At 31.6% G+C, this 19,778-nt stretch overlaps 4 protein-coding genes across 7 annotated transcripts; 1 reads left to right on the top strand and 3 right to left on the bottom strand.

The window, feature by feature from the left end:
- Positions 1-126: 126 nt before the first annotated feature.
- On the bottom strand, positions 127-7,724 carry THADA (Thyroid adenoma-associated protein homolog). The gene is made up of 12 exons (XM_040716138.2): positions 7,433-7,724; positions 6,883-7,374; positions 6,311-6,824; positions 5,870-6,234; positions 5,648-5,806; positions 4,352-5,587; positions 3,812-4,093; positions 2,330-2,518; positions 1,672-2,265; positions 1,470-1,605; positions 439-659; positions 127-374 (listed from the first exon to the last, which is right to left on the bottom strand). Exons 1-12 carry the CDS (start codon positions 7,601-7,603, stop codon positions 177-179), a joined length of 4,557 nt encoding a protein of 1,518 aa, XP_040572072.1. The 5' UTR covers positions 7,604-7,724; the 3' UTR covers positions 127-176.
- Positions 7,725-12,632: 4,908 nt separating this feature from the next.
- On the bottom strand, positions 12,633-13,572 carry LOC121121938 (dnaJ homolog subfamily C member 12). The gene is made up of 2 exons (XM_040716929.2): positions 13,249-13,572; positions 12,633-13,199 (listed from the first exon to the last, which is right to left on the bottom strand). Exons 1-2 carry the CDS (start codon positions 13,435-13,437, stop codon positions 12,825-12,827), a joined length of 564 nt encoding a protein of 187 aa, XP_040572863.1. The 5' UTR covers positions 13,438-13,572; the 3' UTR covers positions 12,633-12,824.
- An 843-nt stretch (positions 13,573-14,415) lies between these two features.
- Nulp1 (Nuclear localized protein 1) lies at positions 14,416-17,390 on the bottom strand. Of its 2 annotated transcripts, none has more exons than XM_040716938.2 (7): positions 16,868-17,390; positions 16,616-16,804; positions 15,895-16,550; positions 15,389-15,823; positions 15,073-15,325; positions 14,835-15,004; positions 14,416-14,777 (listed from the first exon to the last, which is right to left on the bottom strand). In XM_040716938.2, exons 1-7 carry the CDS (start codon positions 16,994-16,996, stop codon positions 14,600-14,602), a joined length of 2,010 nt encoding a protein of 669 aa, XP_040572872.1. In that variant the 5' UTR covers positions 16,997-17,390; the 3' UTR covers positions 14,416-14,599. The 2 variants fall into 2 exon arrangements, with proteins under 2 accessions (XP_040572872.1, XP_071746131.1); XM_071890030.1 differs by having other exon boundaries at positions 14,831-15,004; positions 16,868-17,205.
- Positions 17,391-17,468: 78 nt separating this feature from the next.
- Positions 17,469-19,066, top strand: LOC121121952 (uncharacterized). 3 transcript variants are annotated; one of them, XM_071890031.1, is made up of 4 exons: positions 17,469-17,555; positions 17,611-17,654; positions 17,761-17,983; positions 18,368-19,066. In XM_071890031.1, exons 1-4 carry the CDS (start codon positions 17,547-17,549, stop codon positions 18,959-18,961), a joined length of 870 nt encoding a protein of 289 aa, XP_071746132.1. In that variant the 5' UTR covers positions 17,469-17,546; the 3' UTR covers positions 18,962-19,066. The 3 variants fall into 3 exon arrangements, 2 of the variants coding, with proteins under 2 accessions (XP_071746132.1, XP_040572873.1); XR_011781160.1 differs by having other exon boundaries at positions 17,501-17,555; positions 17,607-17,654; XM_040716939.2 differs by having other exon boundaries at positions 17,510-17,654.
- The last annotated feature ends 712 nt before the right edge of the window (positions 19,067-19,778 follow it).

Here is a 19,778-nt window from a genome sequence, read left to right as displayed (position 1 = left end):
GGGATCTTGATCCAAATCCATTTCGCGAGAAATGGTTAACCCTAGTACCCACCATACTCTCCCTTACGAATATTCCAATCATGAAGAGCTTTTTTAAAGCTGAAGGGTGCAAAATTAATACAAGGATTAATTGACAAAGTATAAATCTATTTATCAAAATTATTATTTTATAGACATTAGGGGAGATGAAAAAAATCTGCAAACATTTGTAATTGAAACTCTTCATTCTTTAATTGATTATCACCATAATGACTCCGTATCTTTTCCTGTACTTTATAGATGACGTCATATCTTATATGTTCATTCCCTTTTTCAAAGGCAAGACTCGATAGTTCATCATCATTTGTTTTCTCATTTTGACCAATCTCTTTCATCTGATAAAAAAAAGTAAATCAAGTGATATAAGAAATTATATAAAGAAATTAATCAACTATTTACCGCTTCAAAAGCTTGGTAGAGAACATATTTTGTTTCTGATACATAAACTGAAGAGTTTGTCAACAACCAATCACAAAGTTCCATATACATTTGATTTGGAACAATAAGCTTCTTCGTGCCCCAGAGTTCAATTAAAATTTTGTAAATAATCTTTTGAATAAAATAGTCATCCTCACAGGATAAGATGAGAAGTACAAACCATAACAAAAGAGCCACAAGTGCTGAAAAACATGAATTTTAAATTTTTAAAAACAACAAAAGTAAATTAGATGGGTGAGAACCGGGTGGTGATATTTGAACAGCGGTTGACAACAAACACTCAATTAATTCAAAATTTATACGAATTAAACTTGTCTATTTTTAAGGCCCTAAAATGGCTTGACCTAAATAAAATTATCATACTTCAATGATACTTCAATTGGAATACTTATATTGTAACAAATTAAAAATGAATCAAAATCAGTCAAAGAATGGGTTAAATATTGAAAAAGTAGGGGATTTTTATTGTTTAAAAAAAGAAAAACGATATCATCACCTGACGGTTTGTGTGACTTCAAATATTTTTAACAACTATTTTTGTTTTTAAATAGTATGAAAAAAAACGTAATTTTTTTAATGATTAAATGGAACCAAATAGCTCTTATTTCATATGGATATATATATATGTAGAGTTCAGCTATACAAGTTGATTCTACGTTCTTCCCGAGAGTATTTCTTAATCTATTATTTTGTATAAACTGTATCAGTCATTTACGTTTACTCGAGAATACAGCTTATGTTTTAGTAATTATAAGAAGCGTGTATTATTCTGGAGATACTACATATATATATATAATTTTTTTTTTATTTGGCCCATAAATGAATGTTTCATGATACAAAGAATGTGCAGGTGCACGAACTCACTAGGCTCTCCCCAATTATAAATTCAATATAAAAAACCTCAATGAAAGTTAAGAGAATGATAAAAATTGCATGGAGATTTTATAGAAACACGCATAATCTGAATAAAAATTTAAAAAAATATTACATACTTGAATTTGATTCATTTATAGACTTAAGATGATTAATTGATTCAGAAATAGAAATGGATATGTTCCTTTTAAGAACAATGCTACCGTCTAATAAGACCCACTTCTTCATAATTGAACCCCACATCCGTAGTTCCTCCTAAAAATATGAAAATAATGAAAATAATTATGAATATATATATATATATTTTTTTTTTAAACCTACATGGGTTGTATTAAAAGATTTGATAAGCTTTGTAAATGCGTTTACGCAGAGTTGTAAAAATTCAAAATTAATTGGAGACATAATTGATGGAGACTCCAATAAATGGATCATTTTATTCCATATAGAACTTGGACAATCAAGTTCATCCGTGTTCAAAAACAATCTCAGAAAGCATTGAAATTCATTAAGATCACTGCATAACTCTACTCGCTTCTCCTTATTTTCCTCATTTAGACAAAGAGCAAAACTTTCAACTTGTGTATATTTTGTAAGGAGTATTTCAAAATACATTGGAGTATTGTGAGCCATAAGAAAATGAGCCATATTCTCATTTCTTGATAAAAGTGTCCATTCAACAGATTTTTCCAAGAGAAGACTGTAATATAAATGCTTTCCAGGATGTGGAAAGTCAGATCCCTTGATTTGAGACAATTCCTGCATTAAATCCACCTTATTTGGTTCGGATAATCCAAGCAAATTTAACCTTTCAGTGAGTATCATAGGAGATCGAATGGGAATAGCACTCGCTTGATCTTGAAAATAAGACATGATGACTTGTTTTATCTTGGGGTTCTTTTTAATCATTAAATTGAGCTAGAAATAAAATTATTTATGATTTATACGTACAGCCATTAATATATGTTTATTAACCGCTTACAGAATATAAAATTCCATGCAAAGCATTTGATGATGAACAAGAAGTGGTCATATGATCAATTAAAGCTTTGGCCAATCTAAGCTCACTTTCCTCAGATGATAGTGCACATAAAGCATATGAGGCCAAATGTCGTATTTTAAGAACAGGATGGGATAAGAAGCCAATAATTTGGTTATGGAAGTGATGAAGCTATGTATTAGAGAAAATCTATTTGAAAATCGTAACAATTGGTTTATTAACATTTATAAAGTAGTCTGTATTTGCTTGGGTATTGAGAAAGTAACTTTTTTTGGTTTATTCATCATGGATTTCTTTAAGTAGAACAACGCTTTGTTACCAGAATGGTCTCTTATATCTATGTTTGCATTATATTTTTCGATTAGCATCTTGTAAGCCTTTGTCCTATTGTTCATGGCAGCCAAAATAAGTGGGGTATGACCACCATTGGATTTCTGATTAATGTCTTCCACCTTTGAGGCTATCTCTGATAGAAGGACACAGTTCCCGTGTTTTGCAGCCCAATGTAAGGCAGTATACCCACTCAATGGCTCCTTTGCTTCAACCATGGAAGGATCTTCTTCTAATAGTTTGAGGATTACTTCTGTTTTATTCATGGCTGAATTGATTAACCAGCGTTTTTTCTTTTCACTAAGCAAAAAGAGACGCTCTTCAGACTCCACATTTTCCCTAATTATTCTTCTCCATTTAGTTAGTGATACTCTTGATTTGGCTGAGCGATCGACATACTTATTTTCTAAAGATTGAACATTAAGTTGATCAAATGATTTGATTAAACTAGGAACTTTTTCATCTTCGTTTTTTATGGCAACGACTGAGACATCAGACAATAAAGGTCTAACGAAGTAAGACTTTTCATTTTGAAGAGAAGGTTCGTAAACAGTGTTTCGGGATCGTGAAAAACTTGTTGTTTTACTTATTTCTTCTAACCTTTCTAAAATGATCCTGGGCTTTAATCCTAGAAATGACTCACGTAGGGCAAAGAACTTCTGATTTTGAATTACTTGAATAAAACATATTTCTTTGAGTATGTTGCGTAAAATACTACGATTCACTTCGGACAACTCCACATTTTTACAAAGATAAGGATTAAACTGCTTTACTAAATCACTGTTGGTTACACGACCACCATTAAAAACAATATAATGAATTATATCCAAGGATTCTATCTTTCTAGTATCAAAAATCGACATTTTCACAAAGAATGCTTATCAATTATAAGCACAAATACCTTAAATTTATAATTTATCAGCCTTATCAATAATGAAAAAAAAATGATTGGTGAATAATCCTGATAAGATATTTATGATATAGCTATATGTATATAATCTTATACGTTTAAAAAATAATTTATATAACACTAACCAGGGGTATCCGCACGATTTTTGTTTTTACGGACGCCCCTACTAACCCAAGCAAATAAAACTCATTATCGCTAATATTAAAAAAAAAATACATGATTACCTCAACAGTTATTTTAGATGAAACAAGACAGGGCGTCGTTTTTAATTTAGCCAGAATAAGAAGTGTAGGGAAAATTGTTGTGCAGTTCAAAGACGGAGGAGATGTCTTGTCCTTGGATGTATCCAATTGTTCAAGGAAGAAATTGTATAATTCAGGAAATCTTTCAAAAAATATTTTGTAGGTGTAACTGCCATTTTTTTCTGAGAGATCATCCTGGTCTCTTTTCACACCAAACAGGCGAGTGATGAGACTGCTGAATAACAAAGTTGAGGAATTTCGAATCTATGATGTAAATATCCATAAAAAGATCATTGATATAATTAGTTAAATAAAGCTTTTCTTAAACATTTGAGAATTTGCTTCATAGCATGAAGAAAAACAAATTAACGATCACAATTAGTTTATCACTTAAATAATAGAAAAAATGTGTGTGTATAATTACCGATCATCAATCTAAAAATATTTTTTTTAATTATATTAAAATTACTCAAATGTAAATTGGGAGAACAAATAACTTTTCAAAAAAAAAAGCATAATTACCGGCCAGAAACTACTTTTAAATCCCAATATAGCAGTTTTTATTCCACACGAAATATATTTCATGACTTGATCTCCTAAAAGAGAATCTTTGTATATTGCTCGAAGGATATTGTAAGCATGGACTTTCAAGGATATATTCGAAGAAGATAAAGATGACCATCCTAATAATTGCTTCATAACATGATCAAAACTAGACATACCAGGCTCAGAGGATATCAGGGCTTGTATAAGAAAAGGAAAGCCTGCACTTCTTCTTGTAACCGTTACATCATCTCTTACAAGCGAAATTGTTTGAAGAGTTTCATCAAGCAATTTTCTGGGAAATTGTCGAATTTTCAAGTCATCATGTAACCATAATAAATTACAAATAGCACAAAATCCAGTATAAGCTCTCTCAAATACACCGCGATGTTTAGTTTCACTAAAAACTTGAATGAAAAATTTTGAAATTTTCAAAATATCCGTATTGACATCATTTCGAGTAGCAACTATTTGAAATAAATCACATACTTCTTTAGTCGTTCTCCACGCTAACAGAAGCAACAACTGAGGATCACATTCTAATGAGTTATTACTTTCCTGAGAAAATCCTTCCGGGGAAGAATCATTAACAACTGGCGACACTAAATTCCATATTTCATAACAATATTCAACTAGAGATTTGATCAAGGGGCCCCCCTTGAGACAGCCTAACACACCATATATAGGTCCTTCAAAAGATGCATTGACCAAAGAACTTTTGGCTCGATTTACTTGACTTACGAACTCCTCAAATAAAACATTTTCAAACTCTTCATCATATTTACAAATTCTTAAAACATTGGTTAGATATTGAGCAATGGTTGCATTTCTAGGCATAGGTGTTCTTAGAAGTTTTATAATAGTTTCAGTGGAAAACCTTACAATGCTACGATTCCCTTCATAATACTTATGTAATATTTTTATGATATTATCACAGTTTTTGTCATGAGATTCATTCTTTAAACAATCAACTAGAACAATACCATGCTCAGAGTTTAGGCTATATAGCTTGTTTTCTTTGCCAAAGATTTCACAGCACATCAACAAAATTTCATACCCCAAAGTGCGAAAATATAGATGTATTAAAGGTTTCGATAAATTCTCCATAACAATCCAGTCATTTAGTTTCTTTAAACTCTCAATGTAAAGTTTGCAAGTATTTTCATCGTTTACACGTTTACTTGCCACAAAACTTTCATTTAACCGACATAAAAACTGTAAAAAATAATTATTCAATTTAAAATCCTTGCATATATCTTTGTTTATTCTTTGTACCTTCTTTATTGTAGATAAGAATTGCATTTGAAGAGGCGGGTCGGATAGTAACATATTAGTTTTAACTCCATATTCTAAAATCAAATTTAGTTCAACTTTTTCTAGCACTTCAGACGTTTTTAAAGATGAAACAATAAAATCAAAGGCTTCCAACCGAACCTAAAACGATACAACTAAACTATTCTTCTAAAATTTAATATCATAAGGCTTAATCATACATACCTCATCACTCAAATCTGTCATACATTCAATAATGAAAGAAGAATCTTCAAAATGAAATTCCGATCCTTTTAAAAGTTTAATTGTCTTCAAACTTTGCAATGCAATGCACGTTGATGTGGGACTTCTATTATCTTCATTAAGAATATCATTAATCAATGCATCCGCAATGGACGGACCTCCTCGTTTGATAATTTCTTTAACCAGTAGGTCTAAATGATTCCTTCTACACAAATTCCCAGTATCATTTTTATAACCATCTATCACTGGTTTAAGCCAAGTCCACTTTTCACAGTCTTCAACGTGGTTTAAGCAAGTCTTATATAACTCGGTACACGATGAACGAAGAATTGAGTCACTCAAATTTTCTACAATACCATTGAGCCATAATTACGAATCATTGCATTTCATGTTTTATTAATTTATAATAAGTTCATTAAATACCTATAACCATTTCTTTGAAGCTGGCAGATTTTTTTAATATAAACCAAATTATTTTGAAGCCTCCAAATTTGATAACAGGAGTCAAAACGACATATCTTCTTTTGTCTTGTTTATCCCATTTTAAGACCTTCAGAGCAAGATCTTCCAGAGAACCCATTTGATATTTCATTTTAATGTAATCTTTTAGTACATTTTTAACGTTATATTTGACGGAGTCCATCGGATGATCCAAATAATCACATATAAATTGTTCGATACAGCATATATCTTTATCATTCAACTCTTGAGCTTTTGGTAAAAGAACATTTGAACACCTCAGAAAGCCTCGACTAAGAGTTACAACAGATGTAGGGCACAAATCATTTAGACGGCTTATTTTCTTATACTCAAGCAAAACCCTTTTAATAATGCAAAGAAATGAAGATGAAGTCACAATACCGTAGTAGTAGATGAGTTCACATTCAATATTTGTACAAAAATAGGGAGATGAAGTATTTTTAATAAGTGATATAATCTAAGAAATAAGGAACTATATTAAAATAAAATTACAAGCTGGGACACAGAAACCTTACGTCTAGAAGTACGTCATATCCAGGTTGACAAAGGATCTCTTCAGATAGTAGAATTTTCGCAGATTTTCCTCTAGTATCTGTGCTAAAGCATTGTCTTTGTACAATTTTATGAAGCAATATTTTTAAATCAGGATGAGTTTCAAAGATGGAATTTTGAGCATTCACCCTTGCATAGGATAAAGCTCGCAAGACTTCTGATAATTCCGATTCATTATTTGCAGATAAAGTTTGTGTTATGTTTTTCATAAAGGGTTCGATTGAAAGAAAGGTTGGGAGTTGGCGAAGGATAGCATTATTATCATCACAGCATTTAATGACATTGCTTATAAAAGCACTTCCATCATATTTCTTAAGTTCTTTTAAAAAATAGGAAGTGAGGATTTCTTCTGAATCTGCGTAATTCTTTATCTTGGAAGCGATGGACCGTCGAAGTGAGGACTTGAGTGGAAGTAAAAAGAAAAGAGACGCTACAGACTCGAGATCCGACTTCCACTAAAAATATAGGAAATAAATTGATAAGATTCTTTAAAATTTGAGGTGTTTCTTTTACTTTTTGTAGGCAATTGATTTGGCTTTGAAAGTCAGGAGCCTCTTGAAGAAGAGAACAAAGATCTTTAACCTTTTTGGGACTTTGAGTCATCAAAGATGAGAGGTCTTCTTTTCTTTTTGGGCATTTTGTTCGAAAGGTGTGTGAGTTATTCTGTCCATTAGGAGCAAACATTCTTAAAGTTAGTGTAGCAATGTGGTCAATATGTCAGTGTGGTCTTCACACGTTGACGTAAAACATAAATAAAGAAGCTTTCAGTTTTTACAGGCACTTTCCTTCTTTTACCCGAGGAATCAAAACAAACAATTTCATTGCATATAGTTCTACTATATAATATCTGGACTGAACCAAGGAATAATCACTTAACCTCATGTAAGGGGCAAGTGTATTTTTTATCAAATAATCTATCTGGCATGTCGTATGTGACATGTCACATGCTACAATGAATATCTCTTCAACGAAGACAACATTTTTGATCTGAAATAAAAAAAGTTTTTGATTAAAAAACTTGCGTAGAGTTAATATTTCAACCTGGTATTGCTACAGACATTATCTTTAACATTTTTCTACAAGATAATTACAAAAAATTTAACAAAAGTAAAGTTTAGATCGAACATTTTATCCGTTAAAATTAGGCGTCATCTTCTTTGCAAACGATGTACAATATCTGTACAAATAAATGAAAGAGAATGTGTGTATGTTCTTTATATAGGTACGCAAGGTTAAAAGAAATGCATTTCTATTAACCTTGTAGGTACCCACACCGTTGAACCTAGGCAAAGACAACTAGAAGATTTCTTATGTTATATCCAAAACACAAAAACCGTTTTTGCAGCTCAAGGAGACTAGATAGGGGTTGAGTTATAAATTAAAAAGTGATTTGCGTTTCAAAAAACAATTACACGAATACCTACATTTTCTAAAATTATTTAAAATCAAAAAAGTAATGGGCAAAAAAAAGAAATCGGTGAAAATTGCAATTTCGCTTTTTTTCAGGCTCAAAAAAATGAACTTACAAATATTGGATAAGTAAATAAATAAAGTTCGTAGAAATTTGTCTGGAGATTCGTTTGCATATCAATTGGACTAATAAAAATTGATGTTCAACTGAAATATCTGTCATTTTCTGAATATTTCTGTTTTTTTTTATGCATATATCTTGGTATATTATTTGAAGTTACAAACGCAATATTTTTTTAAAATTCATAATAATACTAGTAAGGTTACAATAACCACTAATATGAGTATTATTATATTTTTTTTTTTTTTTTTTTACTTGGTGGATTTCCTTACTTAACCGGATTGATATATGTCTATGGTTAGAGGCATTGAGCGCGAGTGAAAATACCTCTAAACATCGGTGAATAAGTCCCGGCCTAGATAGGAAAACAACATTTTATTGTCAAAATTCATTTTTATTTATCAATATAATCTCCTTTTAGAACGATACAATCACTCCAACGTTTCTCTAGCTTTTCGATACCAAGGGTGTAGAACGATTTATCGAGACCTTCAAAATATGCTTCAGTTTCGACCATCACTTCCTCATCTGAGCCAAATCTCTTTCCATGGAACATCTTTTTGAGTTCTGCGAAGAGCCAGTAGTCACTGTGAGCCAGATCTGGAGAATAAAGTGGGTACGGTAGCAATTCGAAACCCAATTCGACCAACTTTGCGGCTGTTTTTATTGACGTTTGACATGGTGCATTGTCTTGGTGAAAGAGCACATTTTTTTTCTTCAAATGAGGTCTTTTCTGTGTAATTTCGGTCTTCAAACGATCCAACAAACCGATATAATAGTCGATGTTGATTGTTTTTCCATGTTCCAAGTAGTCAATTAATAAAATTCCATCCGAATACCTAAATACAGAGGTCATGACCTTCCTTGTCGATGTTTGAGTTTTTGAACGCTTTTGACGGCTTTCTCAGTCTGCACACCACTCAGCAGACTGCCGTTTGATTCTGGAGTGAAGTGGTGAATCCATGTTTCCTCCATTGAGATCTAACGACACAAAAACTCCTTCTTATTTCGCGTGAACATCTCCAAACAGCTCTTTGAATCATCTGCTCGATGTTGCTTTTGCTCTGGTGTAGCAAACGTGACACCCATTTGGAGAACAGCTTTTTCATACCCAAATTTGCGTGTAGGATGGTGTAAACACTACCTTTTCATAACTTCAGAGTGTCAACTATTTCTTGCAACTTCACTTTGCCATTGCCCAGGATTTTTTTTCAATGTTTTCCGGAATAACCACCTCATTTGGACGACCAGGGCGTTCAGCATCATTGGTGTACGTACGACCACGTTTGAAATCGGCAAACCATCGTTTGATGGTTGTTTTCGATGGGGGCAGAGTCCGGATAACATTTTTCAAGCCAAGCTTGGACTTGAACGGTGTTTTTTTTCCATCAAAAAGCAATGATAAATCAACACACGAAATTGCTTTGAATCCATCGTTCTTAAAATCAAAAAATATTTAAAAAAGTACCGTCACTTAATACCACTGTTACTCAATCAATAATTAACCAAACGTCATGAAATTTTGACAGTAACCTGAACCTTTGAATGTTTGTACTGCCGAAAAATATTTTTTATTTTGTTAGGAGCGCCATCTGGTAGTTAGACCCGGGACTTATTCGGATATTTTTTCTAAAATAAGTCAATAAGATTTATACATCTTCCTTTGAATTCGGTTTTCCAGGTTATAGTATGAAGAATCCAAGAGAATTAGAATTAAAATTATCAGGATTTTTTTGACAACAACGAAACATTCATATTATAATTATTAGTATATATAAGTATTTTTTTAATTTTCTCCACAAAATGGACAATTTTCAATGTGATTTCCGTCTCCCTCCTTGGCCCGAGCAACGCCGGGTAATCTTTTGCTAGTATAATAATTAACGTAAATATTTAATAGTGAATTAAGAAAGAGAGAATCGAAGGGATGAATCATGATTACTTCATACTTGATTAATAATATTAATATTATAGTAGATAGTATTGTGTACGTCCCATTTTCATTTTTTCACTAAATATTATGAATTAATTTTGCCTTATATATAATAATAGCATATTTACTACGTGTCTTTGAAGGGCTGATTCTAAGATATTCATCGTTACAAGTATTTTTTAATATTTTATTTTAAATTATAAAATTTACTCATCACAGTATTTGCTATTTTTTTGAATAAATGATAACCCAAAAAAACATTTAAAAACTAAATAACACAGCAATTATTTATTGCATACATATGCCAGAAAATTCATAATTTTTTATAGGGGCAACTACTCAATTTTGCCCATGATTTAAAATATAAAACTATTTTATTAAGTGCTAGTACAAACGCGCTATCTTAAAGATAGCCAATGAAAAATTATAAAGATTTTATTTATCCTTAGCTTATTTATGTAAAAATTCTAAACTAAAACGATGTACTATAAACTAAAATTATATAAATGGTAAATTTCTAAGTATACAATATTTTTTCGCCCCATTTGATATAAATATAATCAAATTTGCACCCCTTTTGACACTGTTGAAAATACAACATATAATTGACATATAAGTGAAAATACTGAATATAGTAAATATCAGAGGCCTTATAGGGCTCTGGTAAATATAAAGTAATTTTTTCAAATGTTGGACCTTGTGATTTATTTATTATAATTGCTAAAGGACTTTAGAGAAAGAGTGGTTAAGGGAAAAATAAACAATTGAATATAAAAACAAGGAAAACTAAAGGACTCTAGGTAAAGAGTAGACGCTCAAGGCAAGGAAGCTAGGATTTAGTAGTTCTTAATTCTGATTAGCTTAAAATTAGAAGCTGCTACATGTTCCTCCAGACACGCAGCCAGTTTGAACAGGCAGTCTCCCCCTCGGTGAAAAGTGAAGAATAAGGGGGAATACGTCACAACAATAACATGATATTTTATGTCAGTGTTAGGAACATAATCTTACTTGTCTTTTGATTGAATTGTTTATTTTTCCCAGAACCGCTCTTTCCCTATGTTCCTAACACCGATCTATAATATCGTGTTATTGTTGTGACGCAGCCACCTTTATTCTTCACTTTTCACTTGGGGGAGACGGAGAGTGTATTTCTTCCTCTATGGAGACGGCCTGTCCAAACTGGAAAGAAAATTCCATATTTTATAACATAGAATTTCCTTGCTGCCTCACCTTTATATACAAGTCACCTTGGAAATTATCTATGGCCCAAATGTAATAAATAAAAAGAAAAACATATAGCCAAGTAGTAATTTAAATTTATTTTCTGTATTGATTCCTTATTTAATAACGCTATATTTGGGTTTTTTAATAAGTCTTCATCACGATATTCTTGTATTTGGGGTCCCAATGTCGTCATCCGTTATGCCAGTAGTGTTGGATCCATCTATAAAAAAAAGACTACGGTCCTATCAGTCCGGTCCCATTAAAATTTGTCAGTCCTAGGACCAGTCGTAATTGGTATTTTGTAGAAACCACAACAGCTAAAATAACGTAGTTACTACTAACTACGTCATTTGAGGCAATGAAGTTACATCATAATTCATTACCTTTTTCTAAGAGACAAGATATATGTAGGAGATGTTTGACTAGAACGTATTATTGTACGTTATATAGCCATAGAGAATGAGTGAAAAATATAAAAAATAGCTAGGGCCGTAGGACTGTTGAATGGTTCAAAAGATCGAACTGATAAAAAGAAAAGATTGAAGGGGGGCGTGGAAAAAAGACTGATAAGGCGACCAGTCCTAGGAGTGATCCAACGCTATATGCCTGTACATTTTCAATGATGAGAACTTAAAATCATTGATGACTAACCTTCTTATAATCAGTATACTTAGTGACACTTGTCTCTAAGTATCTTGGTCATATTAACTTATTAGTTATTACATGGTGATAGTATAGTGTAACTCAATGTTACTAATGTAGCTGTGAAAAATTTATATTGTCTTCATAAGCTACAAATTGTCACACCACCTCGCAAATAATATATATTTTTTAGTTTGCTGATGAGTCATGTCCATTTTCTCTATGGTCTGGTTGGCTATTATTATTAAATAAGTTATCCCACCAATATATAACGAAGAATTGATTTTAATAAATAATCAGAAAAAAATTTCTTCATTAAACAACCCTCTTCAAAATTATACTTACAATTTGACAAAGACAAAAAAATCGGTCGTACAAATAAATTAACATTTAAATGCAACTAATTTATTTGCCAAAACATGAGCAGCATGACTAGGGGTTACTCCTCCTATTTAATTTGATTAATCACATTTAGTGTACATACAATTTAATAACATGAGCTAAAGATTTAAAAAAAAATATATAAATCAATTTAGATATGAAAAATAATGCCAATCCATATACATAGTTAGAATTTAAATTTCATAATTTCTAAACCTTCGACGCATTTCCTTATCACTTATTTTGTCTGTTAATACCATAGAGTTCAGACTTGAATCTCCTCTATTCATTGCAAAGAGCTGACGTTTTTGTGATAATAATTCAGAGGGATTATCCATACAATTTTCTTTTTCCTCTTTTGAATCATCCTCTTTTTCCTTCAATTGCCCTTTATTGCATTCTTTTTGGCACTCTATCATTTTCCCATCTGTATTGGGTTCGGCCCAATGCATTGATGTCTTTACAGATCCATTAAGTCTACACCAATCCTTATAAGTTAACGCCATTCCAGAACTTTTCCATGCATCGTAGTCCTTTCGTTTCTTATCATCCGTTAAAACACTCTTCGCCTATATTGTTTAATAATATATAATATTGAGATTAACGTACTTTACTAACCTCTGCAAGAATCTTAAACTTATTCAAAATTTCTTCTGACTCTCCCTGCTTGTCTGGATGAACAGATTTGACTCGAGCACGATATTCAGCTAAAATTTGCTCTTTTGTGGAGCTTCTAACACATCCCAATATGTTATAATAATCTTCTTTTTTATCTTTTTTGTAACTATATATAGAGTCTATATCCATTCTCTATAATTTGATCAACGCTTTAAAATGTTACTCTTTCACTAAGTGTGATAATATTACACAGTATTGATTCACAAGATGAAAGCCTGTTGCTTTTCCATTTACTGTGCCTTGAAGTAAATCTTATGACGCCTTAGATTATTCTTCTTCTTATTTTTTCCTTTGAAGGTTGATTCTTTAAAAAAAACGTACCATTTTTTCTTTTTTTTTTACAGTCAGTCATTACTGATTAGTGATAAATGATAATTCACTCTTTCTAACTCTCCTTCTCTTGTTTTTCTAGAGACTATTATTAATATCTAGTAGAATTTAAATATCAGTGAATAATAATAGCTAAGTTTTGTAGCAATCCATAATCATCACAATAGATACATTATAGATATTATGGTATATTACTTAAGTAATTTTTTTAATTTTCTCACTTCAAAAATATGCTCTGTCAAATAAACACAGAGTAAATTCATTATCAATGGTTATTTATGGTTCTAGACATACTTTGTCATTCAAGTTACTCCAATTTTTAAATAATCTGCTAACAATTGCAATAATTAATTCATTTCATTGTAAGGATGCTTCAACATTTGTAAAAAAAAAAAATCATGACAATTGTTCAATCAATAAATAAATTAGAAGAAAAAATGTTTAAGAAGAGAGGAAGTCTGAAATGAATCAATTATTAATTAATGAAAACTTCATGATTGCAAATCGTGACATATAATTTTACCATTTTATCTTTCAAAAATGGAATCATAATTATATAGTTTTGCAATATTATCAAATATATCCATTATTTTTTTAGGCAAAGTGTCAACCCACGAGTTATAATCCTTTAAGTCTAATATGTTGACTTCCAAAAATAGCTTCCAACTTCTTCCTTTATTATTATTATCTAATTTATATATTTTTTTTAGATTTGAAACAAACTTATGTATTTAATTATATCTATGGATAAAGTGAGGAACAAAATCATAAATAATATTTTTATAAACTATGGGCTATATTTATTTCCTAAAAAATATTCATAGAAAAATAAATGAAATTTAATAAAGATAAAAAATGGGAAAGCATCTGAAAAATAATTCGGTGTGAAATATAACCTAAATTCTTTTAAAAAATAGTTTAACAAATTTGGTATAGCATAACATGTTATATTATACGTGAATTAATCCCAAGATCCAACATCTCCACCTTCTGAATCTGCAGAAGCATCTGCATCATTAGGAACCTCAGGTAAATGCAGAGTTCCTAGTAAGTTTTGCATAGCATCCAGCAATGTATTTACATGCGTTTGGAGGGCCCCTCTTTCACCTTCCGCTCCTCCTTCTGCGCCAGCTGGTGCTCTAAATAACAAATCATTATTATATATAACAAAATTACGACTTTTATAGCGAACCCACTCATTGGTTTGTTGGTCACGGATGTTATAGCTCGGTAACAAAGATCGGAAAAACGCTTGAAATGTGCTCGAGTCCTCATTTTGAGAAGTTTTTGCATTTCTTACATAGGCGTCAATGGAGTCAGTTGGAGGTAAAGGATCGTAACTCAAAATGGGATCCTCAGTTAATTCCTGTACATGGTTAGAGATAAATAATTCCAAAAAATATTAAAAAAGATCCTTTTTAATTTTATAATTACTCTAGGAAGGGAAGCTGTTGCATCCTTTATTTCAGACATTATAACGTGTCGATAAATATTGCGTGGTGTTCCTTGATATCGAGTTTTTCTTTTTTCCGCAGATTCTTCAATTAGCTTATTGCACTTGGTTTGAGCAATGGACTTAACAGTTTGTGCATTTTTACTCAACCAAGGTAAAAGCTTAGGCTCTTTCCATAAATGATATGAGCGCCCGATATAGAGTGAAGACAAAATTTGAAGAGCTGGTGATTGACTAAGAGATAAATATAAATACATATAAGAATTTCATACAAATGAAAGAGAAACTTGGCTTTACTTAATTTGGGAGTCAATGAAAAAAGTTTCAGATGATATTTCTACGTCCGGTTCGATAGAACATTTATCCATAAGAGGTAAAAGTATTCCTGGAAACATGATGAGAGCCTTTTGAAGATATTCATCCGCCTTAGCCTCAAGTTCAGCAGACTCAGTTTTCTTCTCTTGACTGTAATGAAAATAGGCAAGAGCAATAGAATAGGCAAAGTTTGGTAGTTGAATCAAATTTCTGCTCTGTTCATATTCATTGAAAAAATCTATGAACCAAGAAAATTGGCGGGATCTGATGGCATAAAAATCAACTAACAAAAAAATTCCAAGAGGATCTGACTCCGGATCTAAGCTTAAGATTAATTTGCAAAATTCCAAAGCCGTTCTATAGCATGCTCTGGAACCCACAAAGTTTAAATGTCTGAATAGTGCTATGAAGAAAGCCCTGAAAATAAATATTAGATCGTTAATTAAAGAGACATATAAAATGTTTAGCATGCTTGTAAAGAATTTTACCTGTTTTCTTGGCGGTTGTAATCGATTCTGCAAGAGTCCACGGCTAAATTGAAAAGAGGATGAAATGCAGATTCCATTGCGAAGAGAGCTCGTTCTACCAACTCAGTTGCCATATCCGTATTTTCACTCATTTTACATATATTACTAAGCTGAAGCATTGTATCAATGTGATACGGATGTTCGTGCAGCAACTGTACAATGAAATCAGGATGCAGCGAATCAACAGCCTCAAAAAACTTCAATTGAACCATTCGATATTCTTCATTATGATCAAAAGTGAAATATTGGGCACCATCATCCTCCGACTTCAAAAACTTCATCATTAATCCTGTTTTTCCAGGTTTTGGCCAATTAGACTTGGGAACAACAAGCCAATGATTGGATCTGATATGATGTGGACGATTCCTGGGTCGTGCTTTACCATGATGGTGGTAATGATGATGCTTTTGTTGTTCTGCTTGAACAACCCTGGAACCAAATATTTTCTTCATTTCAGTTTCATGATTTAAATTTTTGGGATCAATGGAAAGAAGACTTGTTCCCATTTTTTTCACATTTACTCCAAGTTTGAAAGAAGATGTTGATGGATCATTTTCATTCGAATCTCCCAGGATTTTGTTCACGTCACGGATACTTTTTTCAATTTCATCCTCAATCTTATCAAATGTAGTTAATTCATGTATTGATTAAGGGCTTTGAAAATGGCTATAACATTAAATACCTCGAGATTATCTTCACTGCTTTTTAAAGCAGCAGAAATATGTTTTCCCGGAGCTCTTTTACGATTTTTCTTCCGCTTTTTGGTTTTTTCAGCATTTTTGCAGTGCTCCAAATTAACTTCAGATCGACTTTCTTGATCATCATCCTCCTTCACTTCCGACTCGGAAGGAGAAATTTCATCATTGTTCAGCTGAAAAGTAAAAAAAAATCTCAAATGAAATAGGGGGAACTTCAAATTCTAGTGAACATTTACCAAAGCAAAGGGATTAAATTTCCTTGGGGGTGTATCCAGATCCTCATCCTCTTCTTCGTCCTTCAGGTCTCCCCCAACTTTAATGAATTCGTCACTACCTTGAAAACGTCGAAGAGCCCTAGAGGACATCCTATATATGATGCACAACGGATGTTCAATTAATGAAAAACGTCAACCACGGGTTTCACCAAGGATGCAGTCAATTAGAGTACTACTTAAGAGTCAACCTCAACACACTTTGTTGTAAATCAAATCCTTAGTATTTTTTACTGTGTAGTCAGAAAAGTGAAAAATACATTAGTTTAGATGAAAAGCAATAGATGGAGCTTAACGAAGACATGGAAATTAATATAAATCCTTCAGAATACAAACAAATCTAGCTATACGTATCTAGCTAAATAATAATATCATATTATGTTATAGAATATAAATATGTACAGAATTTATAAATGTAATAAAATCTGTGTGCCTAATAATTAATTAAGTATTTGATAGTCTATAAACTCCAGTTATAGTAGGCAGTAGGCATAATGGATAAATACGAGAAAGTACACGTACTTACACATGTCGAATTCACCCAACCTTGAATCTCTAGTTTCTTTCATAATTCTTTGAAACCAATGCGTATGACTCATGAGCACTAATGACGTCAGAATGCAACATGGATTCCTAGCTCATAATGTTGCAAGTATTATTTAATAACATATTTAAATTATACAGTCATGGCTCTTTTATTCAGGCAGAAGGCTACAATCCGTTTCGGATTTCCTATTTTAAATGATATCGGGTAATTAAAGGTATTTTTTTCTTTTGAGATAGTTTTTTAACATTTATTATTAATGTTAATAATAATATTATTATTTTGTTATTATAATAACTTATTATTTAACTAGCCGAAGATTGTGTTCGCAATTTCCAGGGATCCAAGGAGTGGATAACAATTTTATTGCAAGGCCGTCATTGGGTGTCATTGCATCATTTGTCTATAACGGCACCACAATACCTCTTGATCTTCCTGGACTTGATATGAAACAGTTTTTTAATGGGGCTGAATATGCAATAGGAAGAACAACTGAAGTATTGGCTGCAGAAAATTTGGAAGATAGTTCTGACATGGTAATCTAAAACATCCTTTGTAAAAATGCAATATTCAGTATGTGTAACTAAATAATATTGAAGCAGGGGTTAAAATTTATAATATGTAAAAGATCAATTATAAAACCCTCTTTGTCAGACATTTTAAAGTGGTCGAGTAAATCTTTTAAAAAAATATTACCCAGAGAATTATTAGAACTAATAATGTCAAAAAATTGTAATTTATTTATCAAATATTAATGGAATTGAATTTTAATTATTCAAAAGTATGTAAAAATGGGTTCTAAACCCACTTTTTTTTTAAAACTGAAATGCATTGATTAGTCATTTCAAATATATACTTATTTTAACGATTAAAACGTTTAATAAAATATTCAAGTATTATTTTTAATTTTATCATTGCAGTTCGGAAAGGAAATATATGATAAGCTTAAAAGCAGAATGACGGAATTAAATGATGAAACTAGAGAAAAATTACTAGTAAAATCCGAGGATATATTTTTTTCATGGATAGAAGGAGTGCAAAATGTCGAAAAGGCAAGCCAAATCAAATTTGTTGCATTGTCATTTCCAGGGTATGCTGAAATGAAACAAAACATGAAGGAAAGAACTAAAATTGAAGAAGAGATGAAAAAAGAAATCAGTGAACTTGTTAGTCAGAAAAAGAATATTGAAGTAATTCGTCCAAAGTTAACAAACTCGAAGATAAAAGATATCAACAATAAAAGAGCTCAAATGTATGATTCGGGACAAATTATTGTCACTAATACAACTTTTTCTAGGGATTCAGACAATTCTTCCTGGACTCTTAAAGACTTTTCAATGAAGGAATCACAATCAGTTCATACTCCTTTAGGCTCTTTTCTATGGAAATTCAGGCTTAAAGTTGCCATTGAAACAAAGAGAGACTTTTTAGTTTTTTTAAGATGGGATTACTTCACCAACTTTCTTATTCTGCTTGCAACAGCAGTTTCACTCTGTATGGCACCTTCTAGTTAGACATTTTTAATAACTGTTCTTCCCCCTGTAATGAAATTGTATAAATTATTTGAGTAAAGATTCATATTTAAAAATGCAACTACAAAATAAATCGTTTAATTCCTACTTAGTTGGTCATTTCGAATACATCAGAAAGGAGATTATATTTTAATATAATGCATTGTTAACAATTATATTAGATCTTGCTTTACTCTAATAATGTGGCAGTACATTCAGGTTGGTAAAAAATGGGCAAGATTGATTTTAGTCCATAGTAAATATGGAACTTTCTATGAGAATGAGTAAAAAGTTATGAAGTCATCTGTAAAATCGAGTGACACTCAAGCTTGTACTATATATTGATAAAATATACTATATAGCAGTTAAGCTTCACTGTAAGGCGATGTTCACTTATCAATGTTTCCTTTCATTCGTTAAAAGGAATGACTCATGGTAAAGTTGTTTAAAATACAGTTAAATACTAGTGGGTGTAAATTGAGGACTTTGTCATATGCACTTTCAAATGTGTTTAAATAATATGTTCATCTTCATGAGAAATAAAGTATCATTGAAAACCCGAATTCGTTTTTTACGAGATGCATTAATATCAAAATGGGAGTTCGGCTTGATACACTCAAAATGTATCCCAACTAAGTATCGGATCCAACTCATTTTCATTTAATGCTTACTGAAGTGAAGGAACACCTCACAGGCTCGCTAAATTTAAATTAAGGAGAGGAGGAAGAGACGTTATTGAAGGAGGAGGAGTATCATAAAAAACCGAAAAGCAGGAGGAAAGTTATTTATAGCTAAATGAAAATGACTGAAAAGTGTGAAA

The sequence above is a fragment of the Lepeophtheirus salmonis genome, chromosome 7 (genome assembly GCF_016086655.4).
Source record: "Lepeophtheirus salmonis chromosome 7, UVic_Lsal_1.4, whole genome shotgun sequence".
NCBI lineage: Eukaryota > Metazoa > Arthropoda > Copepoda > Siphonostomatoida > Caligidae > Lepeophtheirus > Lepeophtheirus salmonis.
The sequence above is the reverse complement of the archived record's forward strand: the minus strand, read 5'-3'. Positions and strand labels throughout refer to the sequence as shown.

Bases quoted from the DNA above. Each gene is read 5' to 3' on its own strand.
- THADA (XM_040716138.2), bottom strand. From the start codon at position 7,603: ATGTTTGCTCCTAATGGACAGAATAACTCACACACCTTTCGAACAAAA. The intron at 6,825-6,882 runs GTAAGGTTTCTG...CTTATTTCTTAG, and splicing joins GATATGACGTACTTCTAGAC to ATTATATCACTTATTAAAAA. The intron at 6,235-6,310 runs GTATTTAATGAA...ATGGTATTGTAG, and splicing joins CTTCAAAGAAATGGTTATAG to AAAATTTGAGTGACTCAATT.
- LOC121121938 (XM_040716929.2), bottom strand. From the start codon at position 13,437: ATGGATATAGACTCTATATATAGTTACAAAAAAGATAAAAAAGAAGAT. The intron at 13,200-13,248 runs GTTAGTAAAGTA...TAAACAATATAG, and splicing joins AGTTTAAGATTCTTGCAGAG to GCGAAGAGTGTTTTAACGGA.
- Nulp1 (XM_040716938.2), bottom strand. From the start codon at position 16,996: ATGTCCTCTAGGGCTCTTCGACGTTTTCAAGGTAGTGACGAATTCATT. The intron at 15,824-15,894 runs GTAAAATTCTTT...ATTTATTTTCAG, and splicing joins TACAACCGCCAAGAAAACAG to GGCTTTCTTCATAGCACTAT. The intron at 14,778-14,834 runs GTGGGTTCGCTA...TTTGTTATTTAG, and splicing joins CGTGACCAACAAACCAATGA to AGCACCAGCTGGCGCAGAAG.
- LOC121121952 (XM_040716939.2), top strand. From the start codon at position 17,590: ATGGCTCTTTTATTCAGGCAGAAGGCTACAATCCGTTTCGGATTTCCT. The intron at 17,655-17,760 runs GTAATTAAAGGT...TTATTTAACTAG, and splicing joins CCTATTTTAAATGATATCGG to CCGAAGATTGTGTTCGCAAT. The intron at 17,984-18,367 runs GTAATCTAAAAC...TTATCATTGCAG, and splicing joins TGGAAGATAGTTCTGACATG to TTCGGAAAGGAAATATATGA.